Source organism: Phlebotomus argentipes, unplaced genomic scaffold (genome assembly GCF_947086385.1).
Source record: "Phlebotomus argentipes unplaced genomic scaffold, Phlebotomus argentipes genome assembly contig_2, whole genome shotgun sequence".
NCBI lineage: Eukaryota > Metazoa > Arthropoda > Insecta > Diptera > Psychodidae > Phlebotomus > Phlebotomus argentipes.
Window position 1 is genome coordinate 5,818,810 of NW_026776162.1, and position 19,899 is coordinate 5,838,708.

Here is a 19,899-nt window from a genome sequence, read left to right on the forward strand (position 1 = left end):
AATTTGTAGCCCAGTTAAAAATAGAGCAATAACACTTTATTATTACACATTTATTGCTCCACTGAGAGAAAAGATGCTGAGATTCTGAACTTTGTGTGCTCACCTGAACGCTAAAGAATGGACCAATGATGTGCACTGTGGTCTCCTCGTCTGCAGCAGGAGCACTTCCGTGCTCTGGCAACTTTATGACACTCCCTGTCACTCGCTGCAATTCTCGCACATTCTGACCGCCCTTGCCGATGATGCGTCCAACCTGGAAAGAATCCCCGGAAGAGTCAATAAAAGCTCTGCAACGAGCGCAAGCCAGTGTTTGCTTACCTGTGTGCTGGCCACCAAGATTTCCACAGTCAACCTCACGTCGTCCGTGCCGGTGACGAAGCCCTCCTCGCGCATCTTCTCAAAGATCAGGTACTGAGCCTTCCACTGGGCCTCCGGAGTTCCCACAATCGTCACCTTGCGCTCCGTCTGCTGATCCGCCGGCTTGTCCGCCTCCAGCGGAGCGATCTTCACCGACGCCCCCGAGAAGCGGATAATGTTGCGAATGTGCGATCCTTTGGTACCGATGATAGCCCCAACGGCATTGTTGGGAATATACAGATAGGTCGTCTCCTGCGAGTCAGTGGAGCCCCCGGGGGCCAAGCCAGTGCCGGACGGCGGTTGATACATGGGGAAGCCCGGCCCGGGGAAGACGCTCCGATTGTTGAAGCCCATGCCGTTGCCCGTTGTCGACATCATCGCCATGGGGTGGAGGCCGGGGAACATAATACTCTGTGGGGCCATTGCTTGTAGGTCATTCTCGTAACTTTGGCGCAATTTAGCACTGATTTGACTCTCCGCACGTGACATATTGTCAATCACACCCTTCACCGTGATGATGCGCTCCAGATTGAAGCTGTTGATGTCATTTATCGAACTGACCGTGATCTTCGTTTCGGTCTCCTGCATGATGCGCTTTATCGTATTCCCATTCTTGCCTATGATGCGCCCAATTAGATTATTGTGAGCAAGGATTTTCAGACAGATTTCACTGCAAGAAGAAAGAGAGAGAGAGAGATTAATTATTCCGTGTACTTTGGCGCTGTGTTAACATGAGCAAAACTCACCCCTTGTTGGTGTTGTTGGCTTCTTGCTGCATCACCTCCAAGATCCTCTTGCAGGCATTTGTGCAATTCTCCGGATTACCATAAATGGTGATGGCCTTCTCAAGTGATCCTACATTATCTTTCCGGTGTACATCGACTCTGGCACGACTCTGCTGTGTGATTTGGCGAATAGTGCTGCCCTGACGACCAATTATAGCACCCACCATATCGCTCTGCACCAGCAGACGCAATGGAAAGTCCGTTTGGCGGTTCGAGCCCGACATCCCGGCGTACTGATTGCGATTCCGATTGCTACGTCGCTGCTGTTTGTCCAATTGCTCAGCATGAAGCTTATTGCCCTCGAACTCGACACCATTCAATCCGGCGGCCGCTCTGCAAGGAGTCACGAAAGAAAAAGACAATGCATTCTCCGCCACTTTTCTCGCATTCCGACTTTGCCAGAACAACTCAAATCGATCTGGGCCTGGGTTTGATGGCGAAAGTCTCCCAAAGTGCAAGAAAAAAAGTAAGAAATATACATCAACAGCAAACACTGCCCATCAGCAGTGCTTCCACAACACACACGCTTCTAATGTGCAAAATTCTTCACATTCATCTCCACACACTGATCAGTCGCTCTCTCGCTTCCCCCCCGCGTCAAATTAATGCATGTAATAGCGCTAAATCTAATTTATGCATCTACATGTTACGATCTCTATATGCCACAATCTATGCTCTGGGACTCTCCTTATCCACAATTTACTGGCGGGAGAACGGAACACCTTTTGCCTCGCAAAGTGGAGAGAACACCCCAAAAAAGAGGTGAGAGAGCGTTTCACCCAAACGTCTGTGGAAAGTAAAAGGGGCCTCACCACAATCTTCCCTGGCCCTCCTCAAGAGAGAGAAAGAGAGAGAGTGGGAACGCGCGTATTCAATTAAGGGCGAAATTACACTGCAAAAGCGATACACACTCTCTTGCATCAGATATGTACACACGTTTACCAAACAACAAAATCGACCCCATCTCATGTCACCTACTCTCTATCTCAAATCTCGTGATCGCTATCACTCTCTGGTTATATTTTTGGGTGACTGATAAAGCAAAGAAAAATAAACAATACACACTTTTTTTTAGCCAAAAAAATATAAGAGAGAGAGAGGGAGAGTCTCTCTCTCTCTTGCAAGCAAACTATTCTGTACCTTTGTGCCTGCTCATGATTTTCGAACGTTATGTGGACGGTCTGAGTGTTGGGATCCTTACTAGAGACAGCGTCACAGTGTTCCACCTTGCCGTATGGCTTTAATAGGGGTTCGATGTCATCGAAATGGGCATGAAGCGGAATACCGCTAATCACGATTTTCGCTGATGAACTGCGAATAGAAAATTGAGAAATTGTTGTTTTTTCTTGGCTGTTCATCACACACCTTCACTCAAAAATCACTTTTGCATCTCTTGTCTTGCTCAGTGTCTCCCCTTCTCCCCCTCTCTCTTTCTTTTCGCATTAATTACCTTACAAACTATGTACCAATCTAATGTGGTTGACAACATTATGGAGAGAGATAGAGAAATATAAACTAAAATGTGGAAAAATTGCAGTGCAACAAAGGCGAGAAACTAACTAAGGATTGGAGGAATATTTAGAAAGAGTACATTTAGTGTGATAAAAAGATGAAACTCCCGAAAAGGCACATTCGTCTGCTGCGAATTTTCATGAGCTACTGAAAATGAGAAATGAAATTGTGTGGCGCGCGCGAATGACACAAAAATATCACACAGAAAGAGAAGAGATACACACAAATTAGGGACAGTGAAATTGTCAATGTACTCTCCGCACTTTTTTCCCATTCCTTTTCCTCACTCGTCGTCAAAGCATTATCGCGCAATTTTTCAGTTCAACCACCCCCTCTTCCCCACCCCTTCTGGATCACACACCGCTCAAACCACACTTCATTCATCTGCTCGCGCCCATTCAATATTTTTGTGAATATGTTTTGAAGTGAAAAAGAGTGACTTTTGTGCGTTTGGTTGATTTGAAAACATAAAAACAATTTTCTGTTTTGTATGGGTTTCGCGAAAGAGAACCCATTTTTGTATTGTACATAAAGTTCAGCGCACAATTCAACTTATCATGTAACTGTGTTTTGTCATATTTTTCGCATTTCCAGTATAATCACCCACATCAACACATTTGCACTCGACCAACTCACAATTGCGGATAAATTACACGTAGAGAAAATATTTGCACATTCCTACGGCACATAATTTGGACAGAAATTCCAGGCAATTCCACACACTGCATGAGTTTCTCATTGTGAATTATGGTAATTAAATGTCCATTGACCAAATGTGTTGAACATCTTCAACAGTTTTCGGCTAGAGTTTTGCCAGAATTCCAATCGAAGCTTCTGTAGCACGAAGAGACAGTAGAGAAATGACATAAAATTGCAAGCTTATTGCTCACTCAGCAGAGCCCATTATTTTTCTAATCTGTTATCGCGGTTCATTGTGTGACTGATTGCATATGTATTTGAATGCTTTTTGGCCGCACAACGCGACAGATGCAAAGAGAAAACACGCGGAAGTTGATTTGTTGTGTTTTTCCAAGCAAAAGTCACTCTCTCAGCTGAAGTTCTATTATTATGTGTTTTGCGATGAAATTGCGCGTTTCACATTAACACAATTTCACGTTATTCGCGAGACGTCTTTCAGGAATAGGAGAGAAAGAGAGAAGCAGAAAAGCAAGCAGTTTTAAAACACTGGTCGAAGAGACCCAATAATAATACTTGTAATTTGATTCAAAGTACAAAACAATTTTTTCTCCCCCTGCGCGTCGCTTTGCAAAAGTCCGAAATTAAGCATATTTATGTTTTGGGGAAAAATGCTTAATCTAATTTTGATGGGCACACAAAGCCAACAATAATACTCACATTGAAGCTCACCGAATCACTTGAGAGAGAGCTCAAGTGCTCAAGCAAATGAATATTGAGATCATTCACTGTGATAAAGTAAACGGAAAAAAGTCCTTTCAAAGCACTTTCGGCGAGTGCAACAAAATAACGACAGAGATAATTAATAATGTGATCCCTTATGGCTATAGTTTATTTTCTCACTTTGCACTGTGTGTCGCTCTTTATTGTGGGCAAATAGTTCGCACTGGCGTCACTCTTATAAGCGCTCTGCTGACGATGCTTTATCAGCACTTTCAGCTGTATTTGAGGTGATCAATGTTGAAGTTTTCTCGCATTGGCGAAACCAATGCACTTTAGCACAGATTCGCGACAGAGAGAGAGAGAGAGAGTGAGAAAGAATAACTTCAAAAGCACGCCAAACTCTTCTAATTACAGCGAAAAAATCCCCCAAATCAAAACTCTCTACTGTGGAGACTTTTGCAAACTCAACTGAGGTGGCAAAACTCTGTGCACACTTGCAATAAAATTATACTCTTTCCACGGAAATTGTCACAGTTCTGCGGAAAAATTTCCATACGTGTATTGTTCAATATTGTATGAGAAATATTGTGTATTGCAAACGCTTGTGTCGTTATGCTTTTGCATGCAGTAAATGCAACACAGAAGTAATTGATACATTAACTGTTTAGCTCTTCCTTATTTGTATAAATATATATTTCCCCACTGGAATTTGAATAGGACTTTTCCTGAAGACAGTATGAAAAGTGAATGAGTTATCAAATGTATTCAGCCAGGATTAGAGAATCCACTTAAAGAACCAGTGAAGTAGTTTCATCAGCATTACTAGTTTCCGCATAACTAACCAGTTATTGCGTTTTGAGTACACCAAAGTTCCACCATTAAGATAATCCCTCCTTATCAAAATAGGAAATGAAATATATAATAAATTACGTTTTACTTTCCTGCATTCGCGCCTAATAACTCCTTCAAGTGCGTTTATTTTATTAAATATAATTTGCACACTTGCGCTGCTGTGAGTCAAATGTGTTCTTAATGCGGGAATTAAAATTTATTTTATGATTCCAAAAAGTGGATTTTCGTCTCATTTGCCCTCTATGTCGACTTCTTTTTCCCTTCTTTCCTTCCTTCCAACCATTGAGATTTTATGGCGGATCCGCCGAATTTTAAATCGATGGACGTGTACAACAGGTGTTTTCTATTCCATTCCATCCGCGAGCAGTTCAAGTCTCTTAAGTTTCCTCTCTGCCAATAAAGCCAGCTGGAAATTAGAGTCGAATGTGCAAAAACTTCCTCCAATACACCTTTCCTCTTTCGCTCCTGCAATAAATATTTCGTCTAATGCCGCGCCGAGCGTCTCTACAATGCTCTTTAATTAATTTATTCATATGTGCGAGTGCGTTACGGATGGAATTTAAGATGGTTAATTCCCTGGATGAAATCAAGTACCTATTTTGCCAGTGGAATATTTTAATAAGAAATGAATGGAATACTTTCATGCCTCTCTCTCTCCCTCTCGCCATAGTTAATAACTCTCGTAGTAGATGAGATCTCAGTCTTTCATGCTCCTTCACTTCAACACTTCTCGAATTGGACAAATTAGTGGAATTCTTCTTTTGCCGCTCTTGTGTCCAACTTTTTATTTTCTTCTCATTTCAGACGTATTCTCGCGCTCAAAGGTTTCCAAAAGATATTTAATAACCAACATCTCTCTATCTCTTTTTTTCCTCCATGGTCGATGTGTGTCGTTAGCATTTATAAGTTCAATCACCGCTCAGTAGTTTTAGCAGTCATCGTCGTACGTGATACTGTTGCTTTTTTAAATATATTTGATATTTGTGTATATAGTGCGGTTGATTCTTGATAAAATATAATTGTGTACAGCCTTTTTTCTTCCTTCGTCACAATGCTCAACAGCTTCTCAGCTGCAGGGCAGAATAAGATCAAATGAATGAAGTGTGTTGCGACTGTACGAGACAAACACACATCGTAATATTCAATTCCGATATAGTTGAGAGAGAGGAGACATGAGAAGTTCAATCGAGTGGCCGGGAAAAAGGCGCGGAAAGAGAGAAGAAAAGGCGAAAAATGCAGAAGACAAAGTTATACAAAGTGTGGCTCATAAATATTGGGGAAGAAATGTTCTTATTATATACATACTTATGTATGTATTAGCCGCAACTCTGACACTGAAAGTAACCATTTTTCAGCGAGAGAAATGTGCACAAGAATATTCTGAGAAACAATATTCTCAGCAATTGACCACCACATATTAGTATATTGCTCATCGCCGCTCGCCATTCAGTTTCACTCCTCTCACATTGGTGGAAGTGCAAAATGCAGTTAAAAGGCACTGAAAGAATTGAGGATCGTCTTCATCATTCACAAGAGCCCCAGACGCCGCGAAAATTGACTGCGTAGATAATTGAGAATTCGCCAAGACACAGTGGTGGAAGTGTACGAGTAAAATGAACAAATATAGATAATACAACAAAAACAACCAACAACAACAAAAAAAAATTGTGTAACCAATGAACGGAGCCACATATGCAAGTATATATAAGATGCGAAAAACATAAATTTTATGTTTGATGTACGCGGAATGAAGAATTTCTTGTCGGCAGTAAAATCTTGTTGATTTGTCAGTCGCGCTGAGAAGACGAACGTTGTGAATGAAAATTTTACGTGAAGACGCTTCTCAAGTGGCACAAATGCAATCACCAGGGCGACGGACGTGGATAAGTGTTCACTCTTATCTGCAAATACGACCTGATTGCTGGCCTTTTTTGCATCTCTCCATCGATTGTGCGCGAATAGCGCGCGATCGCGCGGGCAAATTGTGAATGATCTTTGGCGACGATCAGAGGATCACTTCATTAGCGCGCAGAAGAGTCTCTCCTCCATTCATTAAGGATGGGGCGACATTGTGATTTAATAGTCCTGCTTTTCTTACACACGACGCGGCATCATATAAAATTGATCCGCTGATTGAATACACACAGCTCAACTTGATTTTGAATATTCATTGAAGACAAAATAAAACCTAAACAGCATGAGGAATGCGCTACTCCGATCATTGATCTCTTGGCTGACTGTTCCTCCAAATGCCGAGACTATTTGTGTGCTACACTCATACTCGGCAATATAGTGAGATGACTACACAGTAGATCCGTGAGGAGGAGAAAAAGAACGGCGAGTTGGAGATGAGAAGCCACGTCGTTTTTCAGCATTCTAACTCCCCCTCTTCCTGCCAACGCCGCCACACCGCTCGCCGGGAATTCACACAAGACTGACGGGCTGAAGGAGGAAAATTTCACTACATCATCGACTGGCTACACTTTTTCCACACTTCCAATTCCCTATACGATTGGGCCGCTGAACTAATACACATTATATCTCGCAAAAATTGTTAATGAAGCTGGAATGCGGCTAAGGGATTGCTCAAACATGATCACCGCGCGTTTGGCCGGCGGCAAATATTACTCTGGCATCGTCTCATTTCCAACTGTGTGCGAGTTCCTTCTTCAGGTTTCCTTCCTTTGATCTACATACTGATGATGGTGCGGAGAAGCCAGCGAAGCAAGCGGAGGTATCTACATAGCCAATTTGAGCTTTAGCCGGAGAGACGTGATCACAAAATTTACTTTACTCCATTCTTACATTCATCGCCTCTCGCGCGGCCAGTGAAATCTTCGGTGTATGTGGAAAACAAACTATTCCCAATTTGCATAACATCACCATTTGTCGACGTGCTACATAGTGCACGATCGCGATCATAAAGCCTATACTTTGCGATCACTCCCTTTTCTCTCTCTCTTACTATTTAATTATCACATCCACGTTAAACTGCACACACTCAACGGCCATCACAGCCACCAACATAGATAGTGAGCGCTGAAGAATTTTTATGAATGAAATTATATTCCGGAAGTCTAATTAAATTGATAACAAATGGTTTATGTGTGAATATAGTGGCGTATAAGTTTAATCGGCTGAATTTACTACAAGGCAGAGCAACATTGTAAAGCATCTCCGCGCGCCAGTGAAATGGCAATTTTGCCAGCAAGCATCTTCTTCACAAACTCAATACTCTTCTTCTTTTTTTCTGGGCATACACAGCATAAGTTAAAATATGTGAAACATTACCGATTCTTCGTCATTTTTGCCTCTCTTCACTTTATCTCTTTTTTTCTGTTGTTGTTGATGTAATCCAAGATGGGTGTTTTGCGGGGCTTTCAAGATTGGCCTCAAGAGCAGCAGCAAGAAGTTTGTGAAATTTCCTGTGTGTAAAACCTCTTTTTGTTTGTCCAATTTTTTTTTCTCTCGCCCTGCGAATCCAGTCAAAAAATCGTCTTCCGCGGAACACACCAAAGATTTGGAGAAAGGGGAGGATTGAGAGCCAGAAAATCTCTATTCAACTTCACTTATTCACAACGTAATCGATAGTCACCACTCATAACTCCTTCGCAACTCTTGTGCAATTTCATGCAACTTTCGGCACTCCAAGGATCTCAAATTCACAAATCATAAAACGACATTGCAAGTGGAAATGGGTGAAAACACTAATAAAATTGTCATTTTAGTGCTAAACTTCTTTCTTCTGTCTCTTGTCTTTTTCGCTTCCGATCTATTCTTGCGTCTTTTTTTATATATATTATGCCGGAGGGAGAAAACTTCCTGTCGCAAACGTAATAATAATAATAATAAGGAAAAAACAACCAACGACGAAAAGTCCACGACAGTGGAAATTGGTGAAATTGAGAAATTGCAGCGGGGCAAAATTACAATCACCGGGAACGGAGAGAGAGAGAATTGTGGAGTAAAACGGCGCGAAATAAAATCGCGAACTGTACAAACCAAACTAAACCATAATCTGTATTTTGCAGCCTTGACTACCCAAAAACTTTACACACACACCGCCAATTTTCACTTCTACACGCCAAAATGCATCCGATGCACACATTCAACGTCACATTTCGCCACCACACAGTCGCACTTTATGATTGTGCATTGCATGGAAGCGCAGATCGGGGTATTTGGAGTGTATTTGCAGCGGAGGAAGTTGGCGAAGAGCTGCAAATTGTGCGCCAAAAACGTAAAGGTATTGAGCACGGAGTGTTCGTTAGATCCACACTGACCCTCGGGATGTCGTGCTCCCCAAAAGCGAGACGATCGCGACCCAAACACACACCGATGGCGAGTGGTGGAATTGCATGGAGTCTTCGCGAAAGAATATATGCACATTCTCCCTCTCCAGAATTGTGCTGCTGCTCCACACACAACCAGCACACATGCCGAAGCGCTATCGTTCGCGCAATTTGGAGTGCATTCGCTGATCGCTTGGGCTGCACAAGAGGAGACGACGATCTCCAACTGAAGCTCCTCTATACACGGCAAGAAATTCCACCCATGAGGAATTTCTGCCACTCATTCCCATGCCGCGAGTGTGTATATGGGCAAGAATTCTACACTATACGGAGTCGCCAGAGGAGAACACTATGGAAACAGAGAGTCTTCACCTCTTCCGACCTATGAAATATCCGTGTGTGATGATTGAATAGAAATTTCCTGCTCGCCACTCTTCATCAACAGTATTCGGCGCCCAAGATGAAATGCACCCGGGCGGTGAAAAAACTGCCAAAAACGCATCTCCTCGGCGCTTAAGACTTGCATATGTATGGGGTTTGGGTTATTTTGCATGAGGGGAAATCCTCTCTCATGTGATAGAGGACCTAAGGTGGTTCTTTTTTTCGGCAAAGCTGGTTTTGCAATTTTCCCAATAGAAGATTTATATGCCCTTGCCCGTTGTGCATCCTCTTTTTCTCACCCATCCCAGTGTGTGTGTGTCACCCTGAGAAGTTCCTGGCCAGAGGGGCGCCGCAACACTTCCTGAATGCCCACCTACAGAAATACATCCTTGGGATCCCCTTCTTCTCTCAATTTTTTTTCCCCGACAACTCTTTTTCTTCTTTTTTGGGTGTCATTCTAGAGCCAAACTTCACCTTATTACGGAGCCATTCTTCAATCTCTCTGCGAGATTTGTACAGGCAAATGTACCAACATAACATGGCGCAGTGGATATTGCCGAAAAAAAAGGAGAAGAGAAGAAAGGGTTCTGTGAATACAATGTATCAATGAGAGATAATTAAATTCATGAATACCTTGAATGTTTTTCCTCCTTGCCCTACACCACTGCTCTGTATGCAACACCCGTATTTGCAGGGCTTTGAGCAACATCATCCCAAACTATGGGCAATGTCATGTACAAGATTGAAGTGAATGTGGCAAGTACGAAATGGCTATAAAACAAGCCAGGGATTGACAGGATTCGAAATATATACGCTCACCATTTTTTTATTCTACCCAAAAGGGAGCTCCTTCGCCCGAAACTCATTGCTCGCCATACCTTCACACAGACCTAATTTTCATTGTGATCCTTTTTCTCATTCCATGAAAACCGTGTTTGCGGGCAAAGGTACAAATTTCCAGCGCGCATGAGAGCAAGAGAGAGAGAGAGAGTGAGAGAGGGAGAGAGATGGGAAGAGTGCGGTGGCCAAAGTGTGGTAGATTTTGGACGTACTTCTCAGCTGAACGCATATTCGGGCACGTTGAGGATGCGGAAGACATTTTCGAGTGTGCACATTGTCATGTTCAGCGGTGGATGACAAAAAAAAGTGCCATGGCGAAAAACAAGAAATCCGAGAATAGTCCCTAACAGGGAAGTGAATTGTGACCATTTGGAAATCCCTTCCTAATCTTCGTCACCCGAAAATTCAACCCAATATATGAGGAAGTGAAGTCCAGGACAAAATGCGCCTCTCTCTCTGGAGCAGAGAGACTCTCCTCAATGGCGTTCCACAATTCGTTGATGAGTTTCTTACTGGGCTGCTAAGTTAGTGTGGTAATAATACGGCAAAAATTAGATCGTTTGACTTGCTCACTCGCCAGCAAGAGTTCTCTGCATGACCAACCAACCGTGAGTCCACCCAAAACGCGCAAAGAACTGACAAAAGTCTCTCCCATCCGAAATGTGTGGCCAGAAGTCCAAAATATATTTCAGGGGCAATGCACTTTTTCCATCCAATAAAAAATTCAAATTCACCGTTCGTCTATCCTCTCATTCTGTGCCGTCATTTTCACGGATCCCTCTCTTTCTTTTCCACATATACGCCAAAAATTTTAACACTACACCATCTTCTTTTTGTTCTTTTCCCAACCATGAACCACACACCAAGTCTTCATTTTTTTCTTATACCTCCGACTCTCCAGCGATGTGGCGACTCGCATAGAACCATAAAATTGCCAAAAATTGCAAATTCCCCACGAACAACATGCGGGAAATCTCATATGCGAGTCAATTTGCTATTGCTATGAACCGTGTAATCAGTCAACAGATATTGAGATTAGCATTAATTGCAATTCTGAATGAGAAATGTAGATTTTTCCCAATGCTTTTTTGACAACCCGAAATCAATTGATGGGAATTACAGAAATTTAAACTTCATTTATGGTTCTCTTCGCGGAATTCCAACAGGCGATGATCTTTTATAACGTGCGAGGCAGTAAGAAATAACATCTTAATAAAAAGATTGGCCAAATATAATGCTGCGATATAAAATCACAGCTTCAGTAAGTTTGGGCTGGAATTCTGTAAGGATTCCACAATTGATGGAGAGACGAAATTTATGGAGCGATTCCCACTAAAACTGAGAAATATTAAATTTGAAACGTGTAAAATTTTACAATTTCAAAAACACCCTTTTGTCATTCTTGCTAAAACAGTGTTAAGAAGTTAAAAGCGAATGAAGACGAAAAGCAAACATTGAAAATGGTGAATTTTTTTTAACACAATCGCCATTTTAGAGCTAAAATATGTGTTACTCAGAGTAGCAAGATTCTTTTCAACTAATATAACACATTTTTAACATTTCTTGATTCAGTGAAAATCGCTCCATTCGTTTCATTCCTGATTTAATTGAGAATTTGTTCAGTTTTATAATTGTTTTAAATTCTTAACGCTTTTGGAATTCATTTTAGACTGTTTTGGGGTCAAAGTTCTTCTAGAATTGTGACGCAGAGGAGTGATAAAATGGGATTCTTAAGTATCAGGCTGTGTCAAAAGTCTAGAGATGGCTAGAGAAAGGTCAATTGGGAGTCTGAGGTACAATTGCCTCTAATGTGCCCGCGAAAGTTCAGATGTGGAATAAGAGGAAAAGAAGCAGAAACTCTTGACATTCAGAATTGATCGCTTTCAAAGCGGAAATGACGATTCCAGCAGTATAGCAATTCTAATGATATGTGCAAACTTCTCTGGACTCTCTAGAATGCCATTCTCGACTATCCCTCGCTCGTCCATCGACTCACACGGGCTGAAGAGAGCCTAAAGATGTGCGAAGTTTTTGACGGTTCCTATATATGGGCGCCTCTCTCGCTCTGGTTCCTCGCCCAAAAATCTCTGGCTCTCTCCCTCGGCCACCGAGATGTACATATATCCCTTATAATTCACTCTGCACACATGTGTAGTGTCATACAAAAGCCAACATAAATCTTGATTGACATTTGGGCAATTCTTTACAAATCTTTACACACGCACTCATGCAGCATTCTTCATACAATCAACGTGCCATAAGAGACCTCATAACAAGATCTATTCACGCATATTTCTCGCTTCAATTGCATGTAAGTTGTGGCACTCTCTCGAACACATAGTCCTTTGCAGGTTTCATTCTCTGCCTCCCCGGATGAATTACTACAAGATTTTTGTAGGTCGCCGCGATTAGGCAGGAGTGAATCATCGCACTAAAATCGATGAAATCAACACACAAATTCGAAGAAAATATCAATCATACTCGCGATGGAATAATTCGGGACTTTTGGCGCGCATGCAGAAGGAGGGATAGCATTTTGGCAATTGCCGAAATGCTCAAACCATGTGCTTGTGTTCTCATCCTGAAGGCATTTTATGTAACAAATACATAGTTTCATGCCACATACACACAGAGGCCAGGCTTCGGTGGTGCATATAGAATTTTGGGCAAGAAGGAAGGAAGCCATATGGTAGCAATGCGACTAAATAAAGTATGTAAGTCGAACATAAAACGTCTATGAAGTTCTAAAAACCAATTTAAAAAGGCCCATTTATAAGCTGTTTCCTCGCGCGCCGAAAGGAGGTGCATTCTATATGGGCATTCAAGAATGAGAACGTGGGGAAGTGCAGAAAGACCCGATAAATGGACTGAGAGAAGATGCTCCGGAAGAGGGAAGGTGTAGTGAAGAAATATCACAGGAAACAATACTGATAATCCCCATCTCTGAATAATGAGCTCCCATTGAAAGATCGCCTCATGATGACTCTGCAGCCAGATATCATTGCGCTACACACAAACAGTTCTCTCTCTCTCTCTCTCGAATTAATTATGAGTCATTTGTTTGTTGCGAACGCCACATCAGGCCCTATAATGCCATGAGATCTGGTTGTAGGACTGATTCATGTGCCTCATTGAATTAACTTGTGAAATTTCACTCAATGGGAAAGCCGTACAATTTGTGTGCGAAATTGAATCATCCCCAGAGCCAAAGATCAAGCAGCCTCTCACTCTCCCTCTCTCTCTCTCTCTCTCTCTCGCGAACTATGTACAGTATCGTGGACACGAACCGAGCGGAACGCACTCACCTAAGCACATGCCTAAGCACACACTTCTAAAATGCCTCTGCGCGGCAAGAGGCCTTTTTTCCCATCATAGATGGAGTGACTGATTGCTACCTGAATATGCTCCCATGCGGTCGAGTGTGCGAGAGACACCTCAAAACCCCCATTTTAATCATCATTCACCATTTAAATTCCACGCATTGTCACACAGTAATGCATAATTGGCGACAAATTGCAATTGACATACACCCCTCACCGGCATACATGCTCTCTTGCGAGCAAATTCTCAGCCTGAGGTTGTGCGTAAAGTATTCAACAATCCCTATTATCGAGTTACTCGTGTGTCTGCACACTAATTTGCAGATAATAAGGAAAATGCCAAATTGGTATATTTCGCTCTTAGGCCTTGCCAACGCCTGCAAACGCATTCCAAGAGCCGGAGGAGGACAGAGAGACACCCGAGCAGCCCCCGCACGAAGGTGGGACAGGGAGAGGTGCGCTTGCCGCTCTTTCCAAGCACTCCCAAGCACACATATTCTTCAACTTCTCATTCCTCACAGTCCATCGGCGCGGCAAGAGCGGCAGAGGAGAGAAAAAAGAGACCAAAAAATGGTCAATCCAACGTGCGAGCTTGCTTGAGAGATGTTTTTTGGCGGCAAATTGCAAATGCACATGAATTTCCAGGAAGGACACACAAGAGTGGACTAATAAATTTATTGAGGATGCACGCGCATTGCCAGAAAAACGCACCACGCTCTCGATGGCCCATCTTGCAGTTGCAGTCACAACGATTGGGACATAATTGGATAGGTCGGTGTGTATAGTATAATATTGAAATGTGATGAAATATGGCACATTTTTACTACATAAAAATGAACCGACCTTGGCCATCAATTTGCATATTTAGTCACACTCTTTCAGTACATCAAAATAGATGTTTTTATTGCCGCTTAATACGATCCCACAGTTCTCCAATACACCCATGGCGGCGCCTCGAAAATTCACAGATATCAATGCACAAAAGCCACCTCACCGAGAAACCGCGAAAATATCGCCTATGACTTCTGCGCGCCCATCGCGCGCCAGCACCAAATAACTCCGCGGAGAGTTATCCAGAGAGTGTCAATGCCTGATTTATTGTCGCGTCCTCCCGATGGTCAGGTCATTAGGAGGCATAACTTGGGTAACATTCCGCGAAGGAGCGTGTTGTGTTTTCGCAACGAATTTTCACCTTGAACTCCATCGGAAAAAATTAAAACATCTATTAACCGGAACTATAGCTTATATTGGTGTGCTCTTTTTTATTTCTTCTTCTTTCGCGAACACTTGTATCGCGCACACCAGCGCGCGTTGGCGCATTTCACCAATTGAATTTTTCGGGGGTAAAAAAAAGAGTCCATCGCATACACTACACCCAATAATTTGCTATTTATATGCGGAAAAGTACACAAATTTCATCGATTCTTTGTTGCCAAAATAGTTTTTCCTCATATGGGCCCGTGCGTGTGTGCGTGCGCTCGTGAATCATTGGAACAATCCCGTTGACATGTTGGTGGGTTCGCGGATGAGGAGGGAAGGCAATTTCCCATGGTTTTTGACGGAAAAGCGAGGCTTCTACGTCTTGAGGAGGAGAACACAAAGGAGGCGAGATTAGCTTAGGGAAGAGATGAGATGCTCTCGGTCGCGAGGAGAGTCATTTTTCTCACTTGTCACACACGACGATGGGGTTAAAGTTGACCATGAGTGTGTCTCCTTTTGTGAATAAATACCGTGAATTAGATGTTCAGGTGAATGCGAGCCACAACTATACCCATGAGATAATGGAACTTTTATGGGGAGCCGCGGCTGGATGAGACAGAGCGAGAGCTCATGCTTGGGAAAATGTGTGAACAATTGTCGTGGTGTTGAGCTGCTGTGGCCAAATAGAACGCCATTAGATGTCCAGTATGTGATTCTTGGTACAATGTTCTTTCTTTTGCGAAAAATCTCCCTCATGCTGCGCGGGATAAGTTGAAAAATATCATTTTTTTTCCGTGAAAAACACACTCGTGTCACGTCCTCGCTCTCTTCCCCTTTGTCCCGATCTGGCCAGAGCGAGAGAGAGAGAGGGAGGGGGAGAGAGAGCGAGCGAGAGGCCAAACATCCTCCAATAGGTTGTGCCTCTATGTCGCTCATCTAACACCCAAGAGAAGACCTATATGTAATCCCATACAATTCCCATCGCTCAAACACATTTCGCATAGAAAGCCCATCTATGTATATGCTGAAATTTCCGTGCTACGGTGCCGTTGTATTTCAATAAAAATACATAGATTCCAGATATGTTGGTAGTGTGCCTCTCCGGTATGACCGAAAAAAGACGAAAAATTCACTCGGGGGATATATTCTCATGAATCGAATTTCTAAGAAATATTTTGACAACGTATAGCGGCATTTTATGTTCGTAAAACACCGAGCTTTATGTTGTGTTGTACTGGCGAAGCATCTCTCATCTCCATGGTATTGGTCGTTCCTCTTTTTTCCATCATCATCATCTTATTCTATCCAACAATCCCAGATGAAAAACAAAAATAAATAGAATAAAAGAGACTTTTTTTCCTCCTTATATATTCGTCCATTCCCACAACTATATTAGGCTCATTCTTCTTCCTCCACTCACCTAATCAACACAACACAGAACAAGGGGAGTCGATGCCAACTGGGAATTTCATCTCTACTCTATGACTCTGTCCAACTCTGTACCCAGAAATCAACGTCTCTTTGTTTTCCCAATTCCATCGATGAAGGTTAAGAAGATGGAATTTTTGCAAAGTAACTTTTCCACCCGAAATTTGTGGTGCAAAAACAATTCTACAATCTATATAATATTAAGTGTGTGGGGAAAATAATAACAAGTAGAGAAATTCGATAGCAGAGATACAAGACAGTGAAATTTAACAGCAATTGAGTAAGTTAATATCACCTGTTGTATTGTTCTTGTTGGCGATCCGTTGGGGGCTCAAAGATCTGTTCGTGGTCCTCCTTTGAGAGCTCCAAGTCGGCAAATTGATCCAAATCTGACATTTTGCTTTTTTCCAAATATTAGCTCGTTTGGTTATTATTATAAAATTTTCCTCAATTTGTACTCGTCGTACAAACTTTTTCCGTCACTTCAATTTTAAGGGAGTTCGAAACGTTTTTCTTTTTCTTTTTTAAGATGATGCTGGAGATCTGTGATGATTTTTTGTGTTCCTCTCTTAATTTTGTTGTTGTTTTTTTTTTAGAATTGTATTCACGTAAAATATCCTTAAAAGTAATTTATCAGTGCCTTAAATTTCACTTTTAGATTTTTTATATGTTGAAAAGTCAAATCAGCAATTTGGTAGACCGAAAGTGATTTTTTTTGGTCTCAAAACTTAAGTGACTCATTAACTACGATTACTAGCGGTAGAGAATACTGATTTTGTAACTTTCTCAGAAACATAATAACTTGTCCTTTTCTCACTAAATGCTTAACTTTAATTTTTATTCCTTTCTCCTCAAACTGCTGTCAAATATTCCACAATTTTTATTCTTTTCTTTTTAGTATTCTTCACTGTCACTGTATTTTTATTGTAAATTTTTGGTCTGGGTCAGAAGTTTATAGTAACGCATTGGAGTCTCATGGAAGAAATATCTGCGGCGCTCGTGTGATGATCTCCAGAGAAAGAGCCAAAATCGCTGTGTGCGGTGATCTCAATTCCACGTGTATAAAAATGACGACGACCAACTAATTACGAATTCAACAATGAAGTTGTCACTACGTATACATTTGGGCTTGGAGTTTTTTCTTCTCCCGTCTCTGCGTGCAAGGAGATTTCTTTTCTCTCTACAGACTTTTCACCACCTTCGTCACTGCCTCAAGCGCGAGTCGAAACGTGGATCCTTGAGTGGTGGGCAAAGAAATATGATTGAGATTTCTCTCCACAAACTTCCCTTCTGTCACTTCTCCTCGTGAATCTCCTTCCGCGCAACAAGGCACAATGAGTTTTCTCGCGTCACAAGTCACACAGTTTTCCCTCTGATTCACACCAAAACTCCAGCGCACAAGTTGGACGAGGAGTGCCGAGTGTGCCCTGGCTAGAACTACAGGTAGTTGCAGGCGATTGTATCAAGAGTAGTGAGTGATATTGCGATGTTAGGACACACTGCAAATATTACTTTTGGGTGTAGTAAATTCGGTGTGTACCCGCGACAAAAATTTTCGTTTCGTAAATTCTATTTTCTTTGTTGCGTTATCGACGAAATTCTCTTTCTCCTATTCCTTTTTTTCTGCGCCCAAAAAGTAATAATTTCGCACTAGACGTGGGGAGACAAAAGAGAGAGAAAAACCGGAAGAAATTTATGCACAAATGGTAACCGAATTTTTTCGTCTCGTAAATTTTGACTTTGGATCCTGAATGCGGTGATTTTTTTCGTCGTCTTCAAAAAACTGTGAATTTGAATTGAAATTTTTGTCTAAAATAAAGATAAAACTAAAATATCGCCGCGGATAGGCAAACGCGGAGTTGTCCGTTCGGGATTTACACATCGACTAAAACACAAACGCTAATACTACTTTAGTTGAACCCTCAACTATGTCTTCTTCTATACCAATGCTCCCGAAAGCACGTCCATATACCCGAGGCGCAACACAATGCTGCGTTAGAGAAGTCTGGCTTAATGGTATTTTCTGCTCTTTCTCACATTCAACCATCATTAAGTTCAGTTCGAAATATACAAATATCTCCCATACCACTTCTCACTCGCGTACACACTTCTTTCCTCCTCTTCTCTCTCGTGCATGTATTTTTCTAATGTACCTTCTATTTCCTCAAACCCACAGACACACATCTCTCCTCTATGGCTCATGCCACATAGAACATTTGGTGGATATCTCTCTTTCTTTTTCTATGTACAATTCCTCGCCTTCTCCACGATATATCGCAGCGCGCTGAGCTAGAGCGAATATACTATCTCACCATGCAACCTCTCTTGGGCGCGCACACATCATTTGGGCTCTCACTCAGAATCATTTCTAATTAGCTTGGCTGTATTGTGTGGGATAGAAAAGCATGATAATAGACCTTTTACATCCATAATATGCTCGTGCCTGTGGCAGTGAGAGATGGAAAAATGGGAACCGCGCTCGCAGCTCACACTCAACTATGTTGCTCTTTTTGACGGACGTCTGTCTCTTTCTCAAATCGCCATTTCATATTCCACGCCAATTCGACATTTTTCCTCAGCCGCACACTTATCGCGCGCGGGAGAATCTATTCGACGACACACACATCGTGCGCGATCGCCAAATGCGTGCAGAATTTTCCACCAAATCCCACCCAATTGCCGATCACCACGTGACTCTTATCATCGCGCACAAAATGTCTCACCCACAGCGATGTGTGCGCCCCCAGAGGGATGCCCTCAGCATCCCTTCAATTGTCAGTTACAACACACGAGAGCCGGAGAGCATTCCTGCAAAAGCCTAGACCGGTGGTGGTGGAATCTTCGGGAAAACGGGCCAGAAAGAGAGAGAGAGGAAAAAAGTTAAAACTTTCCAGGTGTACGAACTAATTTTGCCTATTCTTATATTCTACATGTGTCCTCAATATCAAGCGGGGAAAAAAAGGCATTTTTTCCACTCTTTGTGAAGGTCTCGCACAGAAGGTTTTTTCCTATACACATTGTACTCCACCCGGTATATTGTAGTTTTATATCCTGTGAGCGCATTTGGTAGAGAAGAAAACGAGGCGAAAAAAATTTAGGCAATAGACGCTATGCCCGAATTTTTGTCTGATGCCGCGTTCTCCCTTCAGGGGTTTGATCCCTCAACTGGAAATGTCTATACACCGTCGTTTTGACTATTCGAGAAAGAGAGAGGGTTCGTCTGGCTGCATAGAATCTATCTTTCAATGCGAGAGAGTCAACACATCGAATTGGATCCCGAATATTGCCTATTTTTCTCCACCCCAAATTGGGAGAAAATGGGACTAAAGAGTGCGCCTGTGACACCATTAAGTATGCCTATTTCTCCTCTTTTTCACATTTATTCACACTAAAAATATCCAGTTGATTCTAATAACTTCCCATTTGGAAGTGAAGGGGCCTAAAAATAGGCATGGAAAAGCGTGTCTGAAGGCACTATTTCAGTATGGTGGGATAGGGAAAAATAACAACAAAGCGCATGAAGGAAGCGTCCAACATTCCAGAGATGCCCTTCCGCGGTGCTCGAGACACGCG

At 42.3% G+C, this 19,899-nt stretch overlaps 1 protein-coding gene across 8 annotated transcripts in view; it reads right to left on the reverse strand.

The window, feature by feature from the left end:
• The window catches only part of LOC132263270 (insulin-like growth factor 2 mRNA-binding protein 1), a 38,172-nt gene that overhangs the window by 5,600 nt on the left and 12,673 nt on the right, over positions 1–19,899 (reverse strand). The window contains exons 2-6 of one of the 8 annotated variants that reach the window (XM_059762947.1): positions 16,622–17,562; positions 2,283–2,453; positions 1,104–1,475; positions 319–1,027; positions 104–253 (exon numbers count right to left, since the gene is read on the reverse strand). In XM_059762947.1, the coding sequence (XP_059618930.1) occupies positions 104–253; positions 319–1,027; positions 1,104–1,475; positions 2,283–2,453; positions 16,622–16,722 (1,503 nt within the window). In that variant the 5' untranslated portion in view covers positions 16,723–17,562. Of the gene's footprint in view, positions 1–103; positions 254–318; positions 1,028–1,103; positions 1,476–2,282; positions 2,454–3,290; positions 3,398–4,010; positions 4,391–7,493; positions 8,878–16,621; positions 18,218–19,899 lie in introns of those variants that run through there. The other 7 variants (XM_059762971.1, XM_059762963.1, XM_059762955.1 and 4 more) reach the window with 7 other exon arrangements.